The following is a 24,755-nucleotide window of genomic DNA, read 5'->3' as shown; positions in this document are numbered from 1 at the left end:
GCAGAGGAGCTCCTCTCTTTTAGAAAGGGGCTGAAGACTTGGCTATTTAAAGAATAGGCCCCTCATGCTCCAGGGAGTCAGTGTGCAGCGCCAGGACACCCTTGGGTATAAGTGCGCTTTATAAGCTCCTAATAATAATAATAATAAAAAGGTACATAACATTAGAGGAGGAAAGAGACAGAATTCCAGATGAAAACATATTTTTGACCATAGCATCCATACATTTTGATTCGCTGAGCAAAGGAGTGGAGGGAAAGAAGTTAGGATTAGGTTTTGTACCAGAGGAGGCCTGAACCACTAGGCTCTCAGTCGAAGGGTGAGATGACAAGCACTTTGGGCCCCCCAGGGCTAAATGAGGGAAGCAGGGAATTTGGAAGCCCACTGCTGAAGTGGGAGCTGGCACATCTTCTATGGCCAAGGCAAGATCCATGGTGACTTCATTGAAGGGTGCAATAGCTCTGGAGAACATGAAGGCTGTAGGGATCTCTTGAAGATGGTACTGCTTTCTTCTCAATAGATTAGGGTAGTTATAGGACCTCAGCTGCAGTGCCGAGGACTGCTACAGATGAGGTGATATTTCCTGTAGGGGGATCAGATGGACAATCAAAATCAACTTCTAGTGAAGTGAACATGCCACTTGCATTTTGTAACACCTAATAAATACCCGATCAGTGTCATATGTAAGAAGGTTCAAAACATAAAGACCAGGGGTGCACCACACACACTAAAGTGAATGCTGTTAGGAAGCACGTAGTAATAACTCCTGCACAATCCAGTAATAATCTTCTTTTATTTATGCTTCCTCGAATTGTTCTTAAAACCAGCCGTGTTTCGTCCACTAGACGATGGGATAGGCCCAGCGGCCTGCGTTGACTACCGGAATCGAGCCGATGAAAGGCGCGATGAAGATGTTCTAAGTCAATCCGAAGAATTTGAGGAAGTTTTGCGCGTCGAAAAAGTTTGAAATGGAGATTTCGAACCGGAGCGCAAAAGTTGCATCCGAACCCAGTGGCGGAAAAAAACAATCTAAGGATGGAGTCCATGCCTATGCGCACTATCGTCCAAGGGAGGAGTCACCTATCTCATGACAACAAAGACTTCTTCCAATGCAACAACAAGGTGCAAGCATCCGAGCCCAACACCAGATGGCGATCTAATGCAAGTGTGTGATCTGCAGCTCATATGCTTCGAACACAATTTTCTCGAAAAGATTTACTGTCCCAAAGTACACCATCTGCTTTGCGAAATGTGTCAATGTGTATGTAAGCCAGTAGAGATTAAGAATCCCATCCGTGTGTGAATCATACACATTCATATTCCATGTATATGTTGTAAGCAGCGCCAAAACGCCCTGTACAAGGCACTTGAGTCCTATCCATCAGATTTACCCCAGGTAGTATCTCCAGAATTGCATCTGATAATACGAGAGATACCAGAAAATAGTGTGTTTAAAGATGAGAGGAGAGAAAGAGTGGGTTGGTGGGTGTTAAAGGGGGCAACACAAGGAAATACATAGAGAAACATATGGTGAAAACACAGTGATTACAAGGACGGAAATGACGTAAGTAGGCCTGGGCGGTGAACTTTGCTTTGCTTTTTCCTCGCTTGCCAACGTTAAGTTGGCAAACGAGGAAAATCCAATGCTAGACCATCTCCCAGCGAGATTTCTCAATGCAGGCGGTTGCAGATAGTTGTGACCGCTCGCAGTGAGAAACTATCTGTTTGCGTTAAGGGAGCTGCCGCTCAAGTAGAAAATCTACTTGAGCGGCAGAAAGAAGCACTGCCCTCTTGCACTGCACATGGTGCTGATTTTCCAGGACAAACACCCAGTGCTAAAAATCAGAGCAAACGGGACAACCTAATTCTCTCCGCCGCTTGCAGAACTCTGCGTAGCTCGGCCGAGTTTTTTGGTCCCTGAGGTGGAACTCCACGAAATCCACCCAGGCCTACATATAAGATATACATCTGGCGGATTTCGTAAAGATACGGAGAGAAAAAGGGTGCAATTGGAAACATTGAGAAACAGCAGAGAAAAGAGTTTCCAAGGGAAGAACGGGAGAGAGATGATTGAGAAACATAGAAGGCAACTATCCCTTCAACCGAACTTGGTAATGTTTATTTCACAGTCACATATTTTCAGAACTGAAACATTTTCAATTCTACTCAACAAAATTATTGTTATTACTCATTTAGCTGATACTGTAAACAAGCACTGTAAAAGTCAACAGGGCAGGCTTGTTTTTGGCATAAGCTCACTTGTGTGATATGTAGGGCTGCAATACTAGAAAACACACAGAGGCCCTCAAATACTAGTCATTGTTTTGATTTACTTACAATAAGGTGTCTCTTAAAGCATCAAACAGTTGACAGCTGTAAGAAAGTGGCTCTGTATATACTGTTCCCAAATAGGTACAGGGTGAACAGAGTCCACAGTCCCCAGAGGTTTGGCAGAGGCTAAAGTTAGATATACCCTTACTCTCTAAAGTGGTAGCTTGGTCGAGCAGTAAGGCAGTATCTGAGGACAGGATAAAGCATTTGTTGCACACACTCAGCCAGCAAATGGTCTCGCACACTCAATAACTGAACTCTAGGCCAATGGTTTATATATAAAAAAATATATGCTTGCTTTATTTTAGAACCAACAATAGGTATTAAAATATACTTTCTCAGAATGAGATGCTTTATATAAATACTTTTGCAATATGCAATTGGCTTTTGTAGAAAGTTACAAGTGTAACACAATTTTAAACACAATAACGCATTGAGTTCAATGGAAGTTCCAAGTTATTTGCAATAGATTACTTTTAGGATTACTTTTGGGATTCCAGGACTGGATCCTAGATTCAGTCCTGGGTCAGTACTTAGAAACAAGTGATATAAGTCGACTCTGTTACTGTTATGATTTTTAGACAATATTTTGCTATTTTAAAAGTTGACACTTAGAAAATATTTCATAGAAAACAGTCAATGATTCCCTATGGAAGAAAATTCAAGTTGCAGGTATAGTATGTTCTCGTTACTTTTGTAATCCAGTACTGGGTGCCTAGACTCAGTGCTGGGACCTTTATCCAAAACAGGTAAGCAATTACGTTTCCACAATCTATACGATTTTTAAAGAATATTTAAAGTTTTCAGAAATCGACACAGAAGAAATTTCACAGAAAAACAGTCAATGGTTTCCTATGGAAGAAAATTGGGTTACTGGTAAGTACGGTTGTGAATATTTTTCAGGGACAGTGCTGGGCACCAAGATCCAGCACTGGGAGCTCACCTAATAGCAGGTGAGTATTTTCGTTTTAGTTACTCGGCTGATTTTTGGTGAATATTTTAAGTTTTGAAAAGTCCACACTTAGAAGAAATTTCAGGAAAAAAAACAGTCAATGTTACCCTATGGAGAAAATTGAGTTATCGGCTTTCAGGTAAGTACTCGACTGGCAGAGTTAAGATTCTGGGCACAGACTCCGGAGACTCCCAGGGTCAGGTAGGTACAGTTGTTACACCCTCAGCGGCACAGGGGCAGCCGGGTGCAGAGTGAGCTAGGCCCAATGTTATCCTATGGGAGGCAGGGGGGCCTTGGTTGGTGGCTGCTGACTAGCAGGCCACGCGGCTGTCGGAGCTGGGCTCCTGGTCACTTGCTCAGGGCAAATGGGGAAGTAGATAGGTGCAAAGGTTACACTGCCAGGGCCACTCGGGCGGCTGGGTGCAGGGTGATTTTGAGCCTTCGGGCGCTCAATTGATTTCAATGGGAAAGCTCCGGTTTCGAAAAAGACTGCAAGCTCGGGGACGAAGATTCTTCAGGTGCCACCACCACTTCGAGAGGTAAGTTGGGTAGTTGGAGGATAGGTAGGCACCCAGGAGTTGGGCACAGGGGGTCGCGGGGCGCCGGTGTGCCTTTTGGTGTCGGGAAATCTTACCCTCTGTTGATCGCGGTGTGGGGGGGGGGGGGGGGGGGGGGGGTGGTACCTGGTTCTGAGGCTGCAGGCGTCGTCAGGAGCGTCGAGGGAAGTCCTTGGGTGCCTGACTTGGGGTCACAGTCGCCTTGGGGTCGTCCTTGTGGTCTTTGTTCACTCCGGCACAGGCCAGGCTTGGCGGGTGCAGAGTGTGTAGGGTTCGCGGTTCCGGGCTGATGCCAGGGATTAGAAGCTGATTTTGAGTAGAGCCTCTACTCATGGGAGTCCCAGGTGCTTACAGCCAAAGGGTAGCCAGGTCCTCCGGGGTTTGTGAGGTTGCTGGCCACAAGAGATGCCGGGTTGGAGCAGGAGCATGTTCGAGGGTCGACAGGCCGGTAAGGCTGGGGCCAAAGCAGTTGGTGTCTTCCTCTTCTTAGCAGCTGCAGGGCAGGTCTTCTTTCTTCTTGCTCTTCTTTGTATTTCGGAATCTGGAAAAGGATGGTTCAGGGTGCCTCTAAATACTAGATTTAGGGGCGTTACAGGTAGGTGAAGGGCAGGGACCAATGGGTCCGTGTCCTGGGGTGGGTACACCCCCTATCCTGCCACTCTCCTGTGGGAGGGGGGCAGTAGCCTAGTCCTGATTGGGCAGGGCTTCCCATCTTCAAGATGACTAGAGTCCGGAGAAGTGCTTCACCTCACCTCCCCCACCTGAGGGGTGGGGTTGGCAGGCTGGCACAACGCCCGTCCTTAAATGGGGTTTCCGGCCAGGCTTCCTGCCAGAGTGGGGGCTGCCAGTGGCCTGGGGAAGCTCACAGAGGCGACATGCCTTTGAAGCTTCCCCCTGCCCATCCTGGGGGAGGAGATCTAGCCCCTCGCCCAGGAAGTGCATTGTTGCAGGCCCCGGAGAGCAGGGCTCTCCTACCCAGGGGTCCAGCAACATGTCTGCTGTGTGGCAGCCTCCCAGACCAGACGTGGATTGTAAGTTAGGTTTCAGGGGGCATCTCCAAGATGCCCTCTGGGGTGCTTGGTACATTAAATCCCACACTGGCATCAGTGTGGGTTTAATGTGCTGAGAAGTTTGATACCGGTGCTGTGGAGTTCGTGTTTGACGAGCTTTCAGCACCACGTACTCTTAAATCGCAGCACTGCACTTACAGTGCCCAGGAATGGACCTGGGTACTGTAGGGGCACAGAGCTCATGCTCCTGTGCCCACACCACTGGCATAGGGCACCCAGCTAGAGGGGTGGCTGATGTATGCCAGGGCAGTGTAGGTGGTGGGCATGGCACACAGGGATGTGTGCCATGTCGACTCTTTGTTTTGTCTTGTACCCAGACACTCAGCCTGCAAGGGCAGTGTGTGTGTGTGTGTGTTAGGGTACAGGGCCTCTACGGGTGGCACAATGAGTGCTGCAGCCCTTAGAGGCCTTCCCTGGTCACAAGGCCCTGGGTACCTAGGGTACCATTTACCAGGGGCTGACATGTGGCCAGGGTTTGCCAATTTGGGATTTAGGTTTTTAGGGAAGGAACATAGGCCCTGGGCACCTGATTGGCAGGAGTCCAGGGCACAGAGTCCAGGGCACACTCAGTCAAAGTACATTCAGCAATTCAGCAAAAAGTGGGGGCATACCATGCAAGAAGGATGGCACTTTCTCACAACAGCAAAGTGTCACTCCTATGCACACTCAAACCTTATAAGCGTCGCACACAAGCTATTTGAAAACTTGCCAGCTATGCATCTCTCAACCAATAATGCTGGCTGTTTTCATGCGTCCTTCCTCCTTCCCTCCATTGCCTGCTTTGCAGTTTGTGAAGGCCTATTTTACCTCCCCTTTGTGTGGCTCTTTGTTGCACCTTCAAGCCCTTTCCTTCTGAGGACCCACCCTCCTGCCTTTCTAGTTCTGTTACTTCCTTTTACCTCTCTCGCTTCTTTCTGTCACTTCTTCATTCCAGACCACCACTCTTTCAATTAGTTTGGGAAGGTCCAGCAGTTCCACATAATATTCTCCTTTTCATTACACTTTTAATTTACTATTATGTATTCTATTATTCTGCATGTTTACATGAAAATGGCACAGCTTGCTACATATTCTACACTGTTCTGTCAAATGTCTTCCATTTCATTTAAATCTGTCTTGCGGGCAGGTTTGATACCTCGCCCCTCAACTACTTTATTCTCCACACAGCAATGCTGCGTTGGAAAATCCAACGTCTGAGGAAGAGGCTGCAAACTGAAGATCTCTTCTGTAGTGTGAGAAAATGCTGCTTTTGCCTTGTTTTGCTTCAAAAAGCTTCCAACGCAACAAAATAAACAGCAAATCTATTAAGAATACCACATTACCAACCCTGAGAATCATCCGGCAAACCCTTTAATATTTTTGGCCAATTACTTTAAAGATAGCACCTGATTGTGAAAGAGTTGGGCGAAAAATGTATTTTACGCCCCCCGTCTTCGTCCACCCAATAACAGCGCATACACTTCTATTGTAAATATATTATACATGGCCCCCACAGTGAGCCTCTAGTTTATTTCAGTTTCTAAATCTGATAATTCACTGTTATGATGTAGCAACAGTTGATACCAAAACTCGTTAACACTGTTGCTACGCCATAAAGGCCTTTGAGGCCAGGTTGGCAGGGCTCTCTGAGAGCCTGTCAGCACACTGATGCTTGCCTGCTTGAATAAAGCAGAAAGCACAGCTGCTGAAGGGGGAAGAAACGCAGGGAAGGGGGTGGGTGCTGGTCAAACACAGGAGGTAAGACCTTTACTTTTTTCCACCTTCGAGACAGGGTTTCATAACAAAGGCATGGTTACCCCATTACTCCTCTGCCACTGCATAGCAGCTAAAAGCAGGGGCAGTTGATTTAGGGGAGGGCATACATAACATAAAATTAGAGAAGTAAAAAGTGAATTACAGGGATGTTTTTTACCTCGGGTTCTTTGCTTCTGTAGTCTATCTGATGTCAGTCAGAACCTCTAAGTGGAAAACATCCCCAAATTTCAAAGTTAACCATTTATAATTCTATATATAATACATGGGAGCCTGAAATTCCTGTATACAAGTCAGTCTCTAGTATCCCTATTGCAGGCAACTTGTAAAATCTCTAGTCTCATATCATCAGGAGCACTGGAATTATTCAATTCTGCAGCTGTAGCGTTTCTCGCATAATTATATAGATTTGATGCATTTGCCACAATCAATCATCTGCTGCGTACTCTGCATATTTTAACAATATACTACATTTAGTTATTGCTCAAATGGATCAAAAGTTAGTAAAATTGCAGCAACACGTGTTGCCGTACAGTGGACAGCCCTATGCAAAGGTTAACTGGTCATCTTTCAGTTGCTTATTACTGTATTTTGATGTTAAATTGGTACTAATGAGGTGAAACATTTATCCAGTGTTACCGTAATTTTTTTTAAAATTAGGATACATTACTATCACAGAATGTGCTGCATTTTGTTGCATAATTTGCCGCATAATGTTTTCAAGCCTGACACATAATTTGGTCCTCCCCTGATAATTCCATTGGCCCTGGCTATGATAAAGCAATGATGGAGCCGTTCAATTGTAATAACTTACTACAGTTGAGTTCTGATGTCACAATACCTACTACCAGAGTCAGTAGCGAAAGTTAAAGGCACAACACAGAGCATAATTAATGATGCAGTTTCAAAAAAGAAACCCTAACGTAGCTTTTCCTTCTTATGCTCTGTTTTTCTAGATGCACAGTGATCAGCAGAAAGGAGATATTTATGGCAACATGTGTATTTTTTCGACACTTTAATTATGTCAAAGACAATATATCTTCAAGTTTTTATGCACTCAAGGTGCAGCATTTAAAAAAGATTATATTAAAGTGATTCTAATATCTTTTGTTGCGTTTAATTTTGAATTAGGGTTTCTACCATTTATTGTTCATGTTTGCAAACATCTTACCTCATTCATATGAAAGAGCAACACACCATTTTATAACCAAAACATCAGTTTGATATAGAAATGAAAATAAAACTAAACTTAATTCAGGGGAGCCTTCAATAAAGTCTTGCTGCCATTTCTTGCACTGCATCTTGCCTGTCTTTAATATACTAATGCATGTGTTTGCACATTAAAATCAGACTTTTTGGCTTTGCTTGACTAACACTTTTTTTATTTTTTATTTTTAAACACTTTGCTTCCCAGACTCAGACACCATTATACAAGTCAATACATGACTTTTCAGTAACAATATGGATTACGCTGCAATCTGGTCCTAAAAAAACACGTAAAGAGCTAGGAATCGTTTGCCTAGAATATAAAATTAGCAAACAAAATTACCTTATGCTGCTTCAAGCTGGCATCATCTTTGCAAAGCGAACACAACTGAGCTACAACAGTTTCTGCTGGCAGGTCCTAGTTCATTGATGGTTGTAGGAAGTAAAAAGGTAAAACACTGTAAGATTCAGAGAAAATTCCTTATAAAAAAAGTTATATACACAATTTTCTTTAACAAGTTACTTACCTCTGGTAATGGTCTTTCTGGTACAGACTATCTAGCTGCATATTCCACACCTTTTGAATAGTTCCCGGACGTCATATTGGATCTGGGAAACTTTTCACCAGTACCTCTGCATGCCTGTAGGTGGCGCAGTGTGACTCTGCACTGAGGTCGTTCCACTCCATGTCATGTGCAGAGCCTATTTAGGCGCTACTTCCGTAAGCGGACGTCAGTTGCTTTTGAGGCTGTCTGCGCTCTCAGACGCAGAGCCTCAATAGAAAATCAGTAGTGTGCAGATTCCTACACTTGAGAACTTATTAATGGATAGAGTCCAATCACAGAACGGGGAGGATGAATGACGAAACTGTGGCCTAATAAAGTCTCTACCAGAAAAAGCATTACCGAAGTTAAGTAGTTTGTTCTTCTGATACAGATCTCTTAGCTGCAAATTCCTTATCTTTTGAATAAATACCAAAGCAGTACTTATTCAGAGGTCATTCTGGGAATGGACTGAAGCCTGAAATTCATGCTTCCTGTCCGAACGAGCAAAATGATCCTCTTGCCATAGCTGCATGTCCAGACAATAGTGCTTTGTGGATGCATTGAGGGATGTCCACGTAGCTGCCTGGCAAATGTCCAGGACAGGGACTTCACATGCCAATGCAGGGGGAGCAGCTTTGGCACTGATGGAATGAGCATGTAGCAGATCGTAACGCAAAGCCGATCCACTGAGAGATGGTTCTCTTCTGCACAGCCTTGCTTTTTTATGCTCCAGAGAACCCAACAAAGAGCAGGTCGTCCACCTGGCATTCTTTGGTACAATCAATATAGAAGCTTAGAACTCTCTCGGGGTCCAAACAGTGGAGGCTTTCCTCCTCCTTAGAATAACTTGGACCCGGTCGATTCTGATCTTCTTGAGAACTCAGGTCAGGAGTGCTCTCTGCCGAAAAGCATGCAGGAGTCCAGAGTTCCACTCAAGGCGGAACACATGTCTGAGTGAGCAACACCTTGGAAACTCCAAAGAGCAGAAGTGCTGACATTGTGGTCTGTGGTGACAAACCGATCAAGCCAAGGTTCTGCCCATTCATGGAAGAGACCATGCACCACCTCTAGGCGCAACTGCCACTTGTGATCCGATAGGTGCCAATGGCTGAGTTTGTCCGCCCTTGCATTCAATGTTCCTGCCAGGTGTTTCACCACCAGGAAAATTCCTTGGTGGTCCTAACAATTTCAGAGGCAAAGGCCTTCTGGAACAAGGTCTGTGACCTCACCCAACACGGTTTGTTGCATCAGTACAATATGGAGTGGTGTTGTCTGTGAGTACTTGTACCTGCTTCCCCTTGAATGGATGGAAGATTTTCAGTGCCAATCAGGTGGACCTCTGCTCCAGAAAGTTGAGATGGAGCTGGGCCTCCGCTGGAGACGAGAGCCCTCTGATCTCCATCTTTCCCAGATGGCCATGTCAACCCGTAAGGGATGCATCTGTCACCACTGTCAACTTCGGTTGGGATAAGGAGAGGGGTCTGCCGCCAACCTAATCGCACTCCAGTAACCACCACTGCAGATATTTCACAGTCTCCTGTCAGATCTGGACGTGGTCAGAGGGAGGTCCCCTTGATGTTGGTCCACTGAGACTTCAGACCCTACAGCAGAGCCTGCATATGCCACCTGGAATGATTGACCAGCAGGATGAAGGAGGCCATCAGTCGTGGTAGCCTTAGAGTCAACCTCACTGAAATCCAGGATAGAGTCTGAAAGATCGAGATCACAGCCTGAATGTCCTGGACTCTCCTTTTCAGGGCAAAGGCACGAAACCGAACCGTGTTCAGAATAGCTCTGATAAAGGGTAACGTCTGCAAAAGAGTCAGGTGGAACTTCGGCATTTTGATAGTGAACCCCAAAGAGGACAGGAGATTTGCAGTCATCTGAAGGTGGTTGACGACTGCCTGGGGCAAGCTCATCTTCAGCAGCCAGTAAACGAGATAGGGGCAGACCAGGACCCTTGAGCCCCGAATGTGTGCTACTACCACCACTTTCACACTCGTGAACACCACAGGAGCAATAGTGAAACGACAGGGAGCACAGCAAACTGCAAATGCTCCTGTTCCAGTACGAACCACAGGTTGGACTTATGGGCCTGAAGGGTGGGCATTTGGAAATATGCATCCTGCAGGCCCAACACCACTTTCCAGTCTCCATGGTCAAGGGCTGACAAGACCTGGGCTAGTGCAAGCATCTTGAATCCTTCCTTCCTGATGGAAGGCATTGAGAGGGAGCAGGGCTATGACTGAAGAAAGTCAATAATAGTCATTGCCCAGACAAAAGAAGACTAAGAGGACCATCCGCTTAAAACTCACCAACCGTTGTCATCTCTTCCACATTCTTTAAAATCCAGGAGCGACCACTTGATAACACACACACACTATCTTTTCGAGACTAGAATTAACCACCTCCAATTTCGCCAATTGCATTGACTGAAGAGCCATTATAACAACTAATCCACTGTTACCCCTTTCACAACAACCTCCACCATTTATCTACTTATACTTCAACCTACCCATAGTTTCCTAGTCTTAACTGCTCATCACTTGCTTCAGTCACATTCAGGCTAACACTTTATTCCTATTTAGTAATCTTGTGCTATGCAAAGGCTATACGCACCCCGACTTAGAATGCCTCTAAGGCTATGTCCTTGATCATGTTCGGTCTTCAAAGTATATAATTCCTCTTATGAACACTCACCTTTTTTTATTTTGATTTTCTTCATCAACAATTTTAAAAACGTTTTTACACTTATCGAAATTCAGACCAACATAACAGACTGTCGCACTATCCTATGATGCTACACAACCAACCTGTTTTATAGATACCAGTTTGTCCAGACAATGCCTCCATGTACCCACGTTCCACTTCACATTGTATGCAGAAAAAAAAACTATGCACCATTCTATCTCCAGTGATCATCTATGTCTCTATGGAGCAGCTGCTGGGTGTGCAAGCTTATCAGGCAATTACGATACTGTGATGAAAGTTGACTTTATATCCAAGTGCCACAGCCAGACATGGCGGTATCATTAGACCATATAACCAAAGGTGAATCTCACCAAAATAGAGCATGGCCATCTAAAATCAGTGCATTAATTCTGCATATGAAATTGGCGCTCAGTGAAATGGCCTTAGAATGATTTTTTCTTTCATCCACAACCTCCAACAGTCAAATAATGAATCCAATATCCAACCACAGTTCTTGTTAATGTTTTTGGACCCCAGCTAAGAAACGTCAGGTTAAGCTAGTAATCTTAGGATACAACTGAAAGCATTGCCATACCTCTACATACACACACACACAGACAAACACACAATCTAACTTCAGTGTAATTAAAAGGGGGATCAGTTAAACTACTACTTGTTTTGGACTATTACCTTGGAAGTGCTCTCAGAATTTACCACCAACCTATTCAAGTCTGATGAGCACAACATGAATTTTCAAAATTGATGCATTATGCCCTGGCTCTCTAAATATGCAAAAAAGAATAGCACAGAATGGATAGCTTGTCTATCAAATTGTACACCACTATCCACCATCACAGCATGTAAAGATATCCATTAAAACGTAATCCCGGAGGAATCACCTGATTTATTATTCAGTCATCCCTCAGAGGACTGAATGCTGAGCCCCCCCAGCCCCCCCCCGTCTACAGACTGAAACCAGCTGCCTAATGATGACTGCTCATTATGACCAAATGGCCTACTGATAGAATTCACCAACCTGACTAGTGTAGGTACTATTGGTATGTGACTAACCGTTGCATATACCACATGTCACGAAGTGACTGGGAAGAAAATGCAGTCGTACCAGTGTCCTCACTATGCTCCTATCACAGCCAAGATGGCATTTTCAATGACTGGTTTATATATTCTCTCAGCACAAGTGTTTGTGACTGAAGAACAAAAAGAAATATGGTAAAAACAATAAAATACAAAGATGTTGAAAATTAGAATTTTGGGCTAGAGTATGGTTCTAAAGTCTGCAGAACCACCAAATGTCAATGAAGACCTCTCCTGGGTAGCTGAAAAACACAATGGTTGGGTATTTACGATCTTTTGATTTTATTAAGAAACCAAACTTGAAGCCAAATGATGCCTGCTGACTGAAAAAAAAGTTTTAAGTGTTGAACAGAGTCCCTCTTAACTTCTGGATTTATTTGAACAAACTTGTGGCCACAAATCAATGCTGCAAGACATATTTAATCAATACTACAGCATTAATATTATTTATTTCATTGCTCAAGGAGAGGAATGTCAAAGCCTATGAGTGGTGTAGAAGCTGTGTAGGTGGAGATTTTTTTTCCATAACTCCGACTCAAGCTGGGATAGGTCATGAACGAATGATTAATTGGTTGTCAGACTTTCAGGTGATGTAAGGTGAACAAGAGGACTGTGTCAGAGTGCTGCTGGTGAATGCCAAATGGCGTCCTGCCAATAGATGTTTTTCATTAAAAAGTGATGTGAATTTACCAGCCAGTGCAAAATATTGACCCTTTCCAAATACCCCACTTTGTTTCTTCATTACCACTGTAAATGTAGTCCATGCCATCACTCTTAAAAAGGCCACAAAGTGGGCACATTCAGAAGCTTCGGGAAGCGCAAATGCCATACTGCTCATGTGCAAGACGTGGTCAGCAAGGATACACAGCACTCGCCTGGTAACAGAAGCTCTGTATTAGCCTCGGAATGTGGGCTACAAGTAACACAATGCTATAAAGCCAGTACAATGTGTGTGTTCAACTTGTTCCATATGAAAGCATAAAAGCAAAAAGACCGAACTGCACAATACCAAACATAATAAAAGAAACTTGTTGTGACACTGACCTGTTCCTCTTGCATACTAGATAACACCCTACAAGGAAAAATCGACAAGTTACTGCAAGATATCCCAAACATTATTCCCTTAACAAGAGTGCTTACAAGGTCCATATTTTCTGAATGCTGAATTAAACAAGAAACAAAGAGTTTCTAGTTTTGTATTACATTCAGGCTCAAGATTTGCAAACAGGCTAAAAGACACACATGCTCATAATTACAGATCTCAAACTTATCACCTTCACATCACAAGCATGCAGTGCTTAATATCTTAGAAAAACAAAAAAAGTGCAGGTGGCTAAAGCTTTTCTTAAGATCTGCTTGATTCCACCTCATCTGTGTTCCTAACAGGAGCCTACACGTCCTCTGCCTTCCTAAATCTTTTCTATTGCAAATTGAAGTTGATTAAATCTTCTGTGTTCAGCCAGCTCTGGGAGACAGTATTAACACATTACATTTATATCTTCAGCACATTTGATACTGAATTTACAATTACAATTTCATCATAAATAAATTAAAATTATTAATATGCTTTAAACTATTTCTTTTTCATTAAGAGACTCGTTCAATGGAGTAAACTGCCACATTTTCCAGTACCAAGGAAGACGAAAGTGCAAAGACTTTGGATACTGTACTAAACTGTTTTTAATGCAGGCTTTAATCATTTCTTCCTCTCAGGAAAAACAGAACAGCAAAGCAAGCGAACGGGCATTCATTTATTGCCTCTTCAGACCAAACACTTGCGCATCAGTAGCCGCAGCTCACTGCTAATATTCAATATTTAATTAAATTGCCCGACCCAGACAGCAATAGGTTTCTATTCAAAGTTGGCTGAGCACACTCAATAGATAATTAACAGCCCCAAATGACTACTGTGAAAAGAGTGTGCTAAATGTTCAGAAAAATCCGCTCCAAATACCAATACTGTCTCTTTTCCCTTAGGGTCTTCTTTTCATACAAGCAGATTACCTCTCACAACCTTCCCTGAGACATACCAAAGCCCATATTTTCCAAAAAATCTACTAAATGTATTTCTTTACTTTTCCCGCTAGTTGTGACTCTCTTACGCATCTAAGGCACTAGCTAGCCTTCGATTTGACCATAGGACCTCTACTCAGAGAGGCAGACATGATCAGGTCACACCTTAATGATCTTCCTTCAAACAATTTCAAATTAAGGGGGGGTGGGTCTCTACAACTAGCTCAGAAGGGTGATGTCTAATTATGTGGGCCACCTTGCTCAGTATGCCCTTAACTTAGGCCTTATGAAAAAAAGTGGCAAATTCCCTCTTGCAGCTTGACAAGCCCTTCGTCACTGACATCCTAACCCTAAACACTGACTGCCCATTCTCTTTAAATACAAAATTTTCATTAAAAACAACTCTCAAGTATGTACATGAGATGTTCATTTTTAAGGAAATACTATCAAATTTCTACTTACATTTTTCACTTCCAAGTGTAGTAAGCGCATTTTGGAAATGTTGATGCTTAAATTATTTAAACTCCAATATTCATTCAGGTGCCTTTGCAGCATACTAGGGTACAATCCGTACCTGCCAAGTCACTGGTGTATAATAAGAGGTTATAATGTATCCAGTTTGTTTTTGTCTGATTGTCATTTGTTGGCTTTAAATATTTTTGAAACAGAGTTTCTACAGTGCAAACGCATGCGGTTTATAAACGGTACCGAAAAATGTTGCATTCATAATCTATGCTATAATATACATGGTTTGCAGGCTTTCAGAACATAAGCCTAGACACACACATCGCAGAGCATTGGTACATCAACACAAGTGCATGAGAAAACAACCAAGGTTTCTCTTTGCCTATACAGTGTGAGGTATTCCCTCAGATGAGGATATTTAGGTGCTCAACCCCACACATGCTTGCGGTACAGAGACACGTCTCTGGTCTTCTACATCATTAAAGGATAGCATGCCTTAATGCACATAATAAATATTCCTCATAGGTGCTTGGTGACATATTTTAATCAGCTGCTTCATTGCCAACCTCTCAGGTTCCCATGCGCTTCTGGGTTTGGCTCTTACCGGAGAGTGGGTTTAATGTTGTCTTTAGTCACCTAGGTTTGTAAGCTACTTTCATTCTGTTCTGAACCTGGATATTACTTCTATATTAACTTATGTTCTGACTTGTTTATTTGCTTTTGCTCAATATTCATATTTCTACTATAATGCCAGTGGGCTATTTAAATGCCACAGAAACTGCATAAATAAAATATTCACTCTGCACAAATTCCTGATCGTACATAAAATGTTGGAGAAATGTTTTCTTTTTTAATAAATGCCTGCTTAGATGGTGCAATTCGGTAATCCGTCACACAGTAGTAAAGTCTTGGAGTCTGCCTGACAGCAGCGGTTTGCATTGCACTTATGATGTCCTTGAACTAATAAGTCAGTCTGTCTCTATCTACACATTGTGCCGCGTATTGAGTGTCCGGGGAAATGAACAAAACATGTTTCAACCATACTTGTTAACATGAAAGTTGTTTTTTTGATCCACTTCTTCTCGAACTCCAACCTTTTCTTCTTGTTTACATTGCCTTTCCTAATAAAAGAAAATTACAGAATTATTTGAGAAGTCCACCATTAATACAGACCACTTTTCAAAAACAAGCCACACATTCAACTTTGTAAGCAAATTAGAAGTAGAAATTAGCATAATGTGAATTTTCATTTTTACAAGAGTTGTCGGCTACTACAAAAACATACGCATAGAAAGGGACTAAACTTGTAAGTTCTACTATTTACCATGGGGTAAATAATCGTTTTTCCTATGACCTACAGCCAACTAGCAGTGACAATAATTGTGAGCCACCAATGAAATTTATTTTGCAGGTTAATAATTTAGCTAAATGTATAAAACCCGAAAAATGTAATTAAAATGTTATATTCAGACCCAGCGTTACTAAAGCATAGAATATAGAAGGATAATGTTACTTACCCAGTAAGCATCTGTTTTTTGCATGTAGAGCTGTAGATTCACATGCTTTGCATACTCCTGCCATCTAGTGTTGGGTCCGGATGTTTGCAAGTTTTTCCTCGAAGAAGTCTTTCCAGTCACGAGATAGGTGACTCCTCCTTTTGGTGACAGTGCGCATGGGCATCGATTCCATTGTTAGATTGTTTTCCTGTAGAGAGTGAGAATGGAGTTAGTAAAGGTAGAATAGAGATTACCATGCTTATGTATATAAGATAAGAAGGAACTGTAACAGGTATACATGTACCCGGGGAGGCGAGTGGGTGCATGTGAATCTACAGCTCTACATGCCAAGAACAGATGCTTACTGGGTAAGTAACATTTTCCGTTCGAGGCATGTCAGCTGTAGATCACATGCTTTGCATAGACTATAGAGCAGTATTCTACCAAAGTGGCGGCTAACCTGTAGCTGTTGCAATTGTCTGAAAGAGTGTTCTAAGTACTGCTTGGCCTACTTTAGCTTGCTGCCTTGCCAACACATCTACACAATAGTCTTTGGTGAATGTATGTGGTGTAGACCATGCTGCAGCTTTACAAATGTCAACTATGGGAACGTTTCCTAAGAAAGCCATAGTAGCCCCTATTTTACGAGTGCAATTCGCTCTAGGGGGAATTGTTAAAGTTCTCTTTGCTTTCGTATAACATGTTTGAATACATTTAACAATCCATCTAGCAATACCTGCCTGATTTGGATATAGGATTGCCTTTGTGAGGTGGAGCAAAAGCAACAAAAAGTTGTTTTGTCTTACAAAATGGTTTTGTTCTTCCTATGTAATATAATTAAGCTCTTCTAACATCTTAAGTGTGTAGATCACGTTCTGCCACGGAGTCTGGTTGAGGAAAGAACACGGGTAACAACTGATTGATTGATGTGAAAGGCAGATAATACTTTAGGTAGAAATTTAGGGTTGGTACGAAGGACCACTGTCTTTGTGAAGCTGGAAAAAAAGGTTCTTCTATGGTTAGTGCTTGTAGCTCACCCACTCTCCTCAGTGAAGTAATTGCAATGAGGAAAACAATTTTCCATGAGAGAAATTGCACTGGTTCAAAAGGTGGACCCATTAATCGTGCAAAACTGGGGCAGGTGGAAGTCTTGGTGGTAAAACTCTTTTTAGTCCTTCCATAGATGCTTTGATAACTGGTGCTCTAACAAGAGACAAGTGCTGTCTGTTTTGGAGGTAGGCGGCTATTGCAGCAAGATGTAAGCGGATGGATGTGTAAGCTAATTCTGACCACTGCAAATGTAATAAATAACTGCTGATATTTTGTATTGAAGCATCTAAAGGATTGATATTATTGCAATAGATAACAAATCGTTTCCATTTAACTGTATAACAAGCTCTTGTAGTAGGCCTTCTGGCGTCTTTGATAATGTTCATACAGTCTGGAGGAAGATTGAGATATCCAAACTCTAGGACTTCAGGAGTAAGATCGCTAAGTTGAGTTCCTTGGCATCTGGGTGCCTGATTTCTCCATGGCTCTGCGTGAGGAGACTGCATGTGAGATGTAGCTTTTGATGTGAAACTCTTGATAACTCCAACACGGTCGTGAACCAAGTTTGACGGGGCCATGTGGGAGCTATTAGGATTAGTGTGAGGGATGTTTGCCTGAGTTTCTAAACCAGTGATGGAATGAGTGGGAGAGACGGAAAAGCGTATGCAAATATCCCTCAACAGTTCATCCATGGTGCATTGCCTTTGGGGAGCTGGTGTGGATACCTGGAGGCGAAGCTTGAGCATTTTACGATTTTGTGTGTGTTGCGAAAAGATCCATTTGAGGAAAACCCCAACTTTGAAAGTATGGGAGGAGATCTTGAGGGTGAAGTTCCCACCAGTAGATCTGCTGCCTCTGTCTGCTGAGAAGGTCGGCGCTTTGATTGTTTACTCCCAGAAGGTGTTCTGCTAGGAGATAGTTTTTGTGATTTAGGGCCCATTTCCAAATGGCTTGAGGTAGGTATGACAGTTGGAGAGTGTGTGTCCCCCCTGTTTTTGTATATAGTACATAGCTGTCAAATTGTCGGTGAGGACTAGGACAGCTTTGTCTAAAAGGTGAATTTGAAAAGCTTTGAGCGCTAGAAGCACTACTAGCAGCTCTAGATGATTTATGTGGAGAGCCTTTTGGTTTTGACTCCACAAGCCTTGAATTGTGATATTCTGGAGATGAGCTCCCCGACCAGTAAGCCACGCGTCTGCTGTTAGTACTGTCTGTGGAACAGGGTCTATGAATTTTGTGGGTTCCACCACTGCGGCCTGCGGCCGTTCACCAACACTAGATCGGTCAAATAAGACTGCGACTGGTTCCACGGACTTGCTAAGCATTCCCGGAGGGGACACATATGAAGCCTTGCATGGGGGACAATCATGATGGAAGAGGCCATCACTCCCAACAGTTGCATATACACTCGAGCTGGTAGTGATTGGGTGGGCTGAAAGTGAGCGACTAGAGCCTGAATATTGCACATTTTCGAGTATCAGAAGTCGCTCCTAGATAGGTTTGTGTGTTGGAAGGTTGGAGATGAGACTTTAATACATTGACTGTAAACCCCAGTTGGTGCAGTAACTGTAGTGTTATGCGAGTGTGCTGGAGACACTTTATGTAAGTGATGGCTTTGATGAGCCAGTCATCTAAGTACGGGAAGACATGAACGTGTTGTCTTCGCAGGTGAGCAGCGACTACTGCCAGGCATTTGGTAAACACTCTGGGAGCAGTGGTGACTCCGAAAGGGAGCATTTTGAACTGGTAATACTGCCCGCTACCACAAATCTGGGATATTTGCGATGAGCGGGATGTATTGGAATGTAGCAATATGTGTCTTAAGTCTAGAGTAGACAAAGTCGCCTTGCTGTAGAAGTGGGAGCATATGTTGAAGAGTCACCATGTGAAAATGATCTGATTGTATGTAGTGATTTAACTCTCTGAGGTCCAAAATGGGTCTGAGAGAGCCGTCCTTTTTGGGTACTAGAAAGTACAGGGAGTATACGCCCTACCCTTGATATTGCAGTGGTAAGGGCTCTATGGCTCCTTTTAAAAGGAGAGACTGAACCTCCTGTTTGAGGATGTGTATATGATCCGGTGACATTTTATGTGAACGCGGGGGAATGTTTGGAGGATTGTTGGTAAGCTCCGGGCAATAACCAGATCAGATAATTCCTAGCACCCATTTGTCTGTAGTTATTGATTGTCAGACAGGGAGGAATTGTGAAAGATGTCACCCGACAGGAGTTGAGTTAGCAAGTCACTGTTTATTTGAGGTGGAGGTGCGGCTATGGAACCTCTACCATTGCTGCCTATGTAGCCTCCTCTAAAGAAACCTTTTGAAGAAGAGGGCTGATTGTTGCCTTTGTAAGGTGTAGAGGCATTGTCTGAAGACATATATTTTGACCCCCACGATTGAAGGTGCGACTAAATGACCCACGGTTGGAAGTGGACTGTAGGGCTCCCATAGATTTAGCCACGTCTGCATCCTTTTTCATTTTTTCTAAGGACATGTCTACTACAGGACCAAAGAGATGTTGTTTATCAAATGGTGTGTTAAGAATGGAAGCCTGAACTTCGGGTTTAAAACCCGAAATCCATAACTATCTCTGTCTTCTTAGTAACACACTGCTATTGACACTCTAGCCGCAGTTCAGCTGCATCTAGTGCACACCTAATCAAAGAATTAGAGATGAGCTACACCTCTTGCACTAAGTCTTGGGATTTGGTTTTATGCTCATCAGGTAGAAGTTGGAGCAATTGCTCCATTTTGTCCCAATGCTGTATCTTACCTGGCTGAAAGGGCCTAGGTATTAGCAATACGCTAGTAATTTGCAGCTTGGGAGGCTACTCTTTTCCCGCAGGCATCTATGAGCTTAGACTCTTTGTCTGGAGGTGGAGCATCCCCTGACGTTAGTGAATTGGCCCGTTTACGGGCATTAGAAACCACTAAAGATTCGAAAGGTAACTGGCCTTTAATGAAAGCTGGATCTGATGGTGCAGGTTTACATTTTTTGTCTATCCTGGAGGTGAGAATGCGTGCACGAACCGGGTTGTTAAATATGTCGTCCACATGCCTTTGAGCATAGAGTGTGTGTGGATGGTTCTTTGGTAACACTAAGGGTTTCAAAGAGGAAATCCTCCTCTAGGGACTCCTTATGTAATTGTACCCCATGATATTCAGCAGCTCTACTTAGCAGCTCTATATAGCCTACATTATTATCTGGTGGAGAAGGTTTGGTAGGATAAAGGTCAGGATCATTATCTGTGGGAGAATCCGTATTATAATCCTTCCAGGGGTCTGCAGGTGAAGGATCATTGCCCCCATTCTCATCATCCTGATCATCAGGTGTTAGTGGCAAATTAGTAGGAGTAATTCGTAAATGCTGCGTTTGTGGGGAAGCAGGTGATGGAGGAGGAGGAGGAGGAGGAGAAGGGTAAGTACCAACATGTTTCCTTTTTAAAGGAATGTGATAAGTGTCCTGTGACTCAGATTTGAATTTATGTGGCATTTTGGTTGCAATATGTCCAGTTTTTGGATAAATATAAAGTTCTTTCTGTTTTGGGTCCGGTTTCGAAGGCGGGGCGTCGAAACGGGACTCCTGTGGTGGTTGCGAAGCATCTTTATGTTTCGGTGCAGAAGTTTTTGGTGTCGGTGTCTTTGGTACCGAAGATTTCGGATCCCAAGACTGTGTCGAAGGACTTGGGCCTGAGACTGGTTTCGGCTTCGAACCTGAAGGTTTTGGCTCAGTGCTCGAGTGTGGACGACTCGATCCCAAGACGGAAGGCTTTAACGTGTGCTTCGGTGCCGAGCCGGAAGGCGGGGCATTGGAAAAATGTTCTCGGTGCCAACTATGGCCCGAAGGTAGAGGTGGGACCGGAGCCTCTTCTTAGTCGGAGTAGGACTTTGGGGCAAGGAAGGTTCAGTATTCAGGATACGCTGACCTTGCGGAATCTCTACATCCACATCAGAGCCGGATATAGGATCTACCTGTTCTTCCTCGGCCCCTAGTGCATCGCCGCTCTCTTGATCGGAATCTTCTCCAAAGAGGTCAGGAATGGAACCGATGGGTTGGCTCTGCATGTCGCGACGCCGAGCCCGATGATCGCGGAGCATTTTCTTCTGGCAGAAATATTTACACGTGTCACAGTCCTGTTCGTTGTGCTCCGGAGATAAGCACAAGTTACACACTTAGTGTGAGTCGGTGCGCTGGAAATTCGCGTGGCACCAAGGGCAGAATTTAAATGGAGTCTGTTCCATCGACTGCGAGGTGGACTGACACGGGTAGGCCCGATGGCCTTCCACGAGTTTCTCAATCGAAAAGAGTTTTTTATATTTGACATGATACACAGAGAAAAGTGAATACGCGATCGAAAAAAATACCGTCAAGGGTAAGTGGATTGTGCACCGAGGGAATCCAGAGCAACGGTATAGAACTGGAGTGCAGCAATTCACGTCCAAACCCGATGGCGGAAAAAAATATCTAACAATGGAGTCGATGCCCATGCGCACTATCACTGAAAGGAGGAGTCACCTACCTTGTGAATGGAAAGACTTCTTCGAAGAAAAACAACTTGCAAACATCCGGACCCAACACTAGATGGCGGGAGTATGCAAAGCATGTCAACTACAGCTCACATGCCTCAAACATAATTCAATCAAGGTAAGGCTTACCATGAAATCTTAAATGATATACCCCATATATTAATGAGAACTAAAACTCAAAATGCTGCACCAAAGGCAATGTACACATGTAAAAGCCTGATAACTGTTGTTAGGACTAGTGCAATAAGACTTTACAACGTAGAAACAATACAACATATTTCCTCATCCATGTATCTACAAGGCTTGTCATATCAAAAATAGCCAAATTGAAATGTATTCAAAAGGTACACATTGCAATAATACACAGTTCCCCCATTAATAAAAGAAAAGGTCTTTGTTCTGTCTCAAGTTGTGCATGTCTTTATAACTGCCCTAAGGTAATTAAAGCACAAGTGAAAAAATTCGGGCAATACAAACTAGTCTTAGGTCCTCTATTACCCAACTCAAAACTTACAGTAGCTAAATCTCTTGCCAGCAGTTTGAAACATTCTTTTGCAACTGATAGTATCTAACGGTGCCCAATCACACTTCCATATATGTCTTTCTAATTAAGGGATAGCCTAATCTAGGGGGTGATTCTGGTGTAATTTAACTCAAATCAGTTCCACAGGATTTAACATTCTTCTTTCCCCTTTACTTGAAATATCTTTTAACAACTTTTTTCTTTTAAACTGGCTTAACAGCTGTAAATTTATTGAGCCCAAAATAGTATCGACCTTTTTGTAGTAAATTCTTACCAGAGAGGATGTGTGAAGTTCTGAGATTGCAAAAAGAAACATGGTGTATGGCTCTGGGACTTGTCCCAAGTTGCAGATTTTCGGACTTAGCTAGATACTAAATGTATTACTTCTAAAGCAGAAAACTTTTATTACCATCTTCTTGAAAATGTGGAAAGCAATAGGTAGTTTATCGATTCATCAGCAGATGAACAGACTTCAGTTCACACATCCTGGGAGTAAGAACATATCTCTGATCCATGATGTAGCTGAGAAACATAAGCTTCCAAATCTCCAAGAAGTGGTAGCAGAGACATACCACTGTCCTACTGACTACTACTTTATAGCCTTCTAAAGCTGGCTTTATGTCGCGCTTCCTCCTGACCTACTTTTTTCCCCAACCAACAAACAGAAGCTTATATGTGCAATCTGATCGCCTGAAACGCTGTTGTAGACACGAGGGGACTACCTGTCCCAGAAGCCATTGCCATCTGGAGGGAGGAGCTCTAGCTGCACTCGCGCCATAAAAGCGCCCAAAGACACCGCGGCGCGGGACGCTCTGATCGCCTGAAATGCCTGAAACGCTGTTGTAGGCACGAGGGGACTACCTGTCCCAGAAGCCATTGCCATCTGGAGGGAGGAGCTCTAGCTGCACTCGCGCCATAAAAGCGCCCAAAGACATCGCGGCGCGGGACGCTCTGATCGCCTGAAATGCCTGAAACGCTGTTGTAGACACAAGGGGACTACCTGTCCCAGAAGCCATTGCCATCTGGAGGGAGGAGCTCTAGCTGCACGCGCGCCATAAAAGCGCCCAAAGACACCGCGGCGCGGGACGCTCTGATCGCCTGAAATGCCTGAAACGCTGTTGTAGACACGAGGGAACTACCTGTCCCAGAAGCCATTGCCATCTGGAGGGAGGAGCTCTAGCTGCACTCACGCCATAAAAGCGCCCAAAGACATCGCGGCGCGGGACGCTCTGATCGCCTGAAACGCTGTTGTAGACAGGAGGGGACTACCTGTCCCAGAAGCCATTGCCATCTGGAGGGAGGAGCTCTAGCTGAACTCGCAACATAAAAGCGCCCAAAGACATCGCGGCGCGGGACGCGCGCGGGCGGCACCCGGGCGAAGCCTGGGCCAAGGGGAGGCCCGTCCTTGCCCGTCAGTGCCCGGAGGAGACTGGACTGGGCCATTACTCTAACGTTTTGAATATTCCGAAGGCTATTGTACAGGTGAGCTAAACCTATTGCCCCTCATTCACTTCTTCTGTGTAGCTTTGTATTAGTACCATCATAGTAACTATGGGGAGGCGCACTATTCCACCAACCACTAAATCGGCCACAACGAGTATTGAGAATATGTTGGAAAGAGCCGTCAGTATTGTAAGTAATGAGATCGAGCTCACTGCGAGGCTTCTATCCCTTGGCTTAGGGCAATCTATGCAATCTTTAGGACCAATTGTTGAAACAACTGACTTAACTATAAGCGTCCCGGATGCTCCTGTTTTGGTTTGTGAAGAGGTTTGTGATGTAATCACTCCAGACTTACCTGAACCAAATGTTGAAAGATCTAATGACTCGCTCTTGGGGGCAAAACGGAAGAGAAAACTAGGAAAGTCAATTTGCGCGAAAAGAAAGCAACCAGCTCGCCCATGTTCCACCCGTACAACTTTAAACTCATGGATTCGCTCATCCTCTAACCAAACATCTGTCGAGGCTCTTGTGCATGCCCCACCGATTGAACCATGCCTTCACTCAATTGGAATTCAGACTGACTGAGACTGATTTTCTGCTTCCTATTAGGGATAACGATAATCATATCAGGGCAATTGATATTAATGATTTGATTAACATCATTACTGACTGTGTTAAGCCTTTAGTCAATTTTCTTTTGCATTTGAAAGGTTGTATTCAGGATGTTTAGTCCGCACAAAATGAACAGTCTGTATTTCAGACTATGAATGCTGTCATCAGAGTTGATCCTAAGATACCTTACTCTACTAGTGTTAGACAGTTGGCTCAAAATGTACCAACTATTAATATCGCTACCACCCATCAAAATACTTTTGCCCCATCTAATCCAAATTTGAGAGCTATCGACTGCGTGACATGCAATAAAATGTGTTCATGCCTTGATAAGAAGGGTACTATGGGGGCAAAAAGCCCATTGGAACATATCACTAGAATTAATAATGGTAACTCGACAAATAACATGACAACCCGAGCCAATGCATC

At 43.7% G+C, this 24,755-nt stretch overlaps 1 protein-coding gene across 4 annotated transcripts in view; it reads right to left on the bottom strand.

The window, feature by feature from the left end:
- The window catches only part of RUFY3 (RUN and FYVE domain containing 3), a 355,495-nt gene that overhangs the window by 23,800 nt on the left and 306,940 nt on the right, over positions 1 to 24,755 (bottom strand). For all 4 annotated transcript variants that reach the window (XM_085640989.1, XM_085640990.1, XM_085640991.1 and 1 more), the window contains 3 exons: positions 15,719 to 15,795; positions 13,241 to 13,268; positions 8,209 to 8,283 (listed from right to left, as the gene is read on the bottom strand). In XM_085640989.1, coding sequence (XP_085497115.1) covers positions 8,209 to 8,283; positions 13,241 to 13,268; positions 15,719 to 15,795 — 180 coding nt within the window. The remainder of the gene's footprint in view (positions 1 to 8,208; positions 8,284 to 13,240; positions 13,269 to 15,718; positions 15,796 to 24,755) is intronic.

Source organism: Triturus cristatus, chromosome 2_2 (assembly GCF_964204655.1).
Source record: "Triturus cristatus chromosome 2_2, aTriCri1.1, whole genome shotgun sequence".
NCBI lineage: Eukaryota > Metazoa > Chordata > Amphibia > Caudata > Salamandridae > Triturus > Triturus cristatus.
This window is presented reverse-complemented; position numbering and strand designations above follow the sequence as displayed.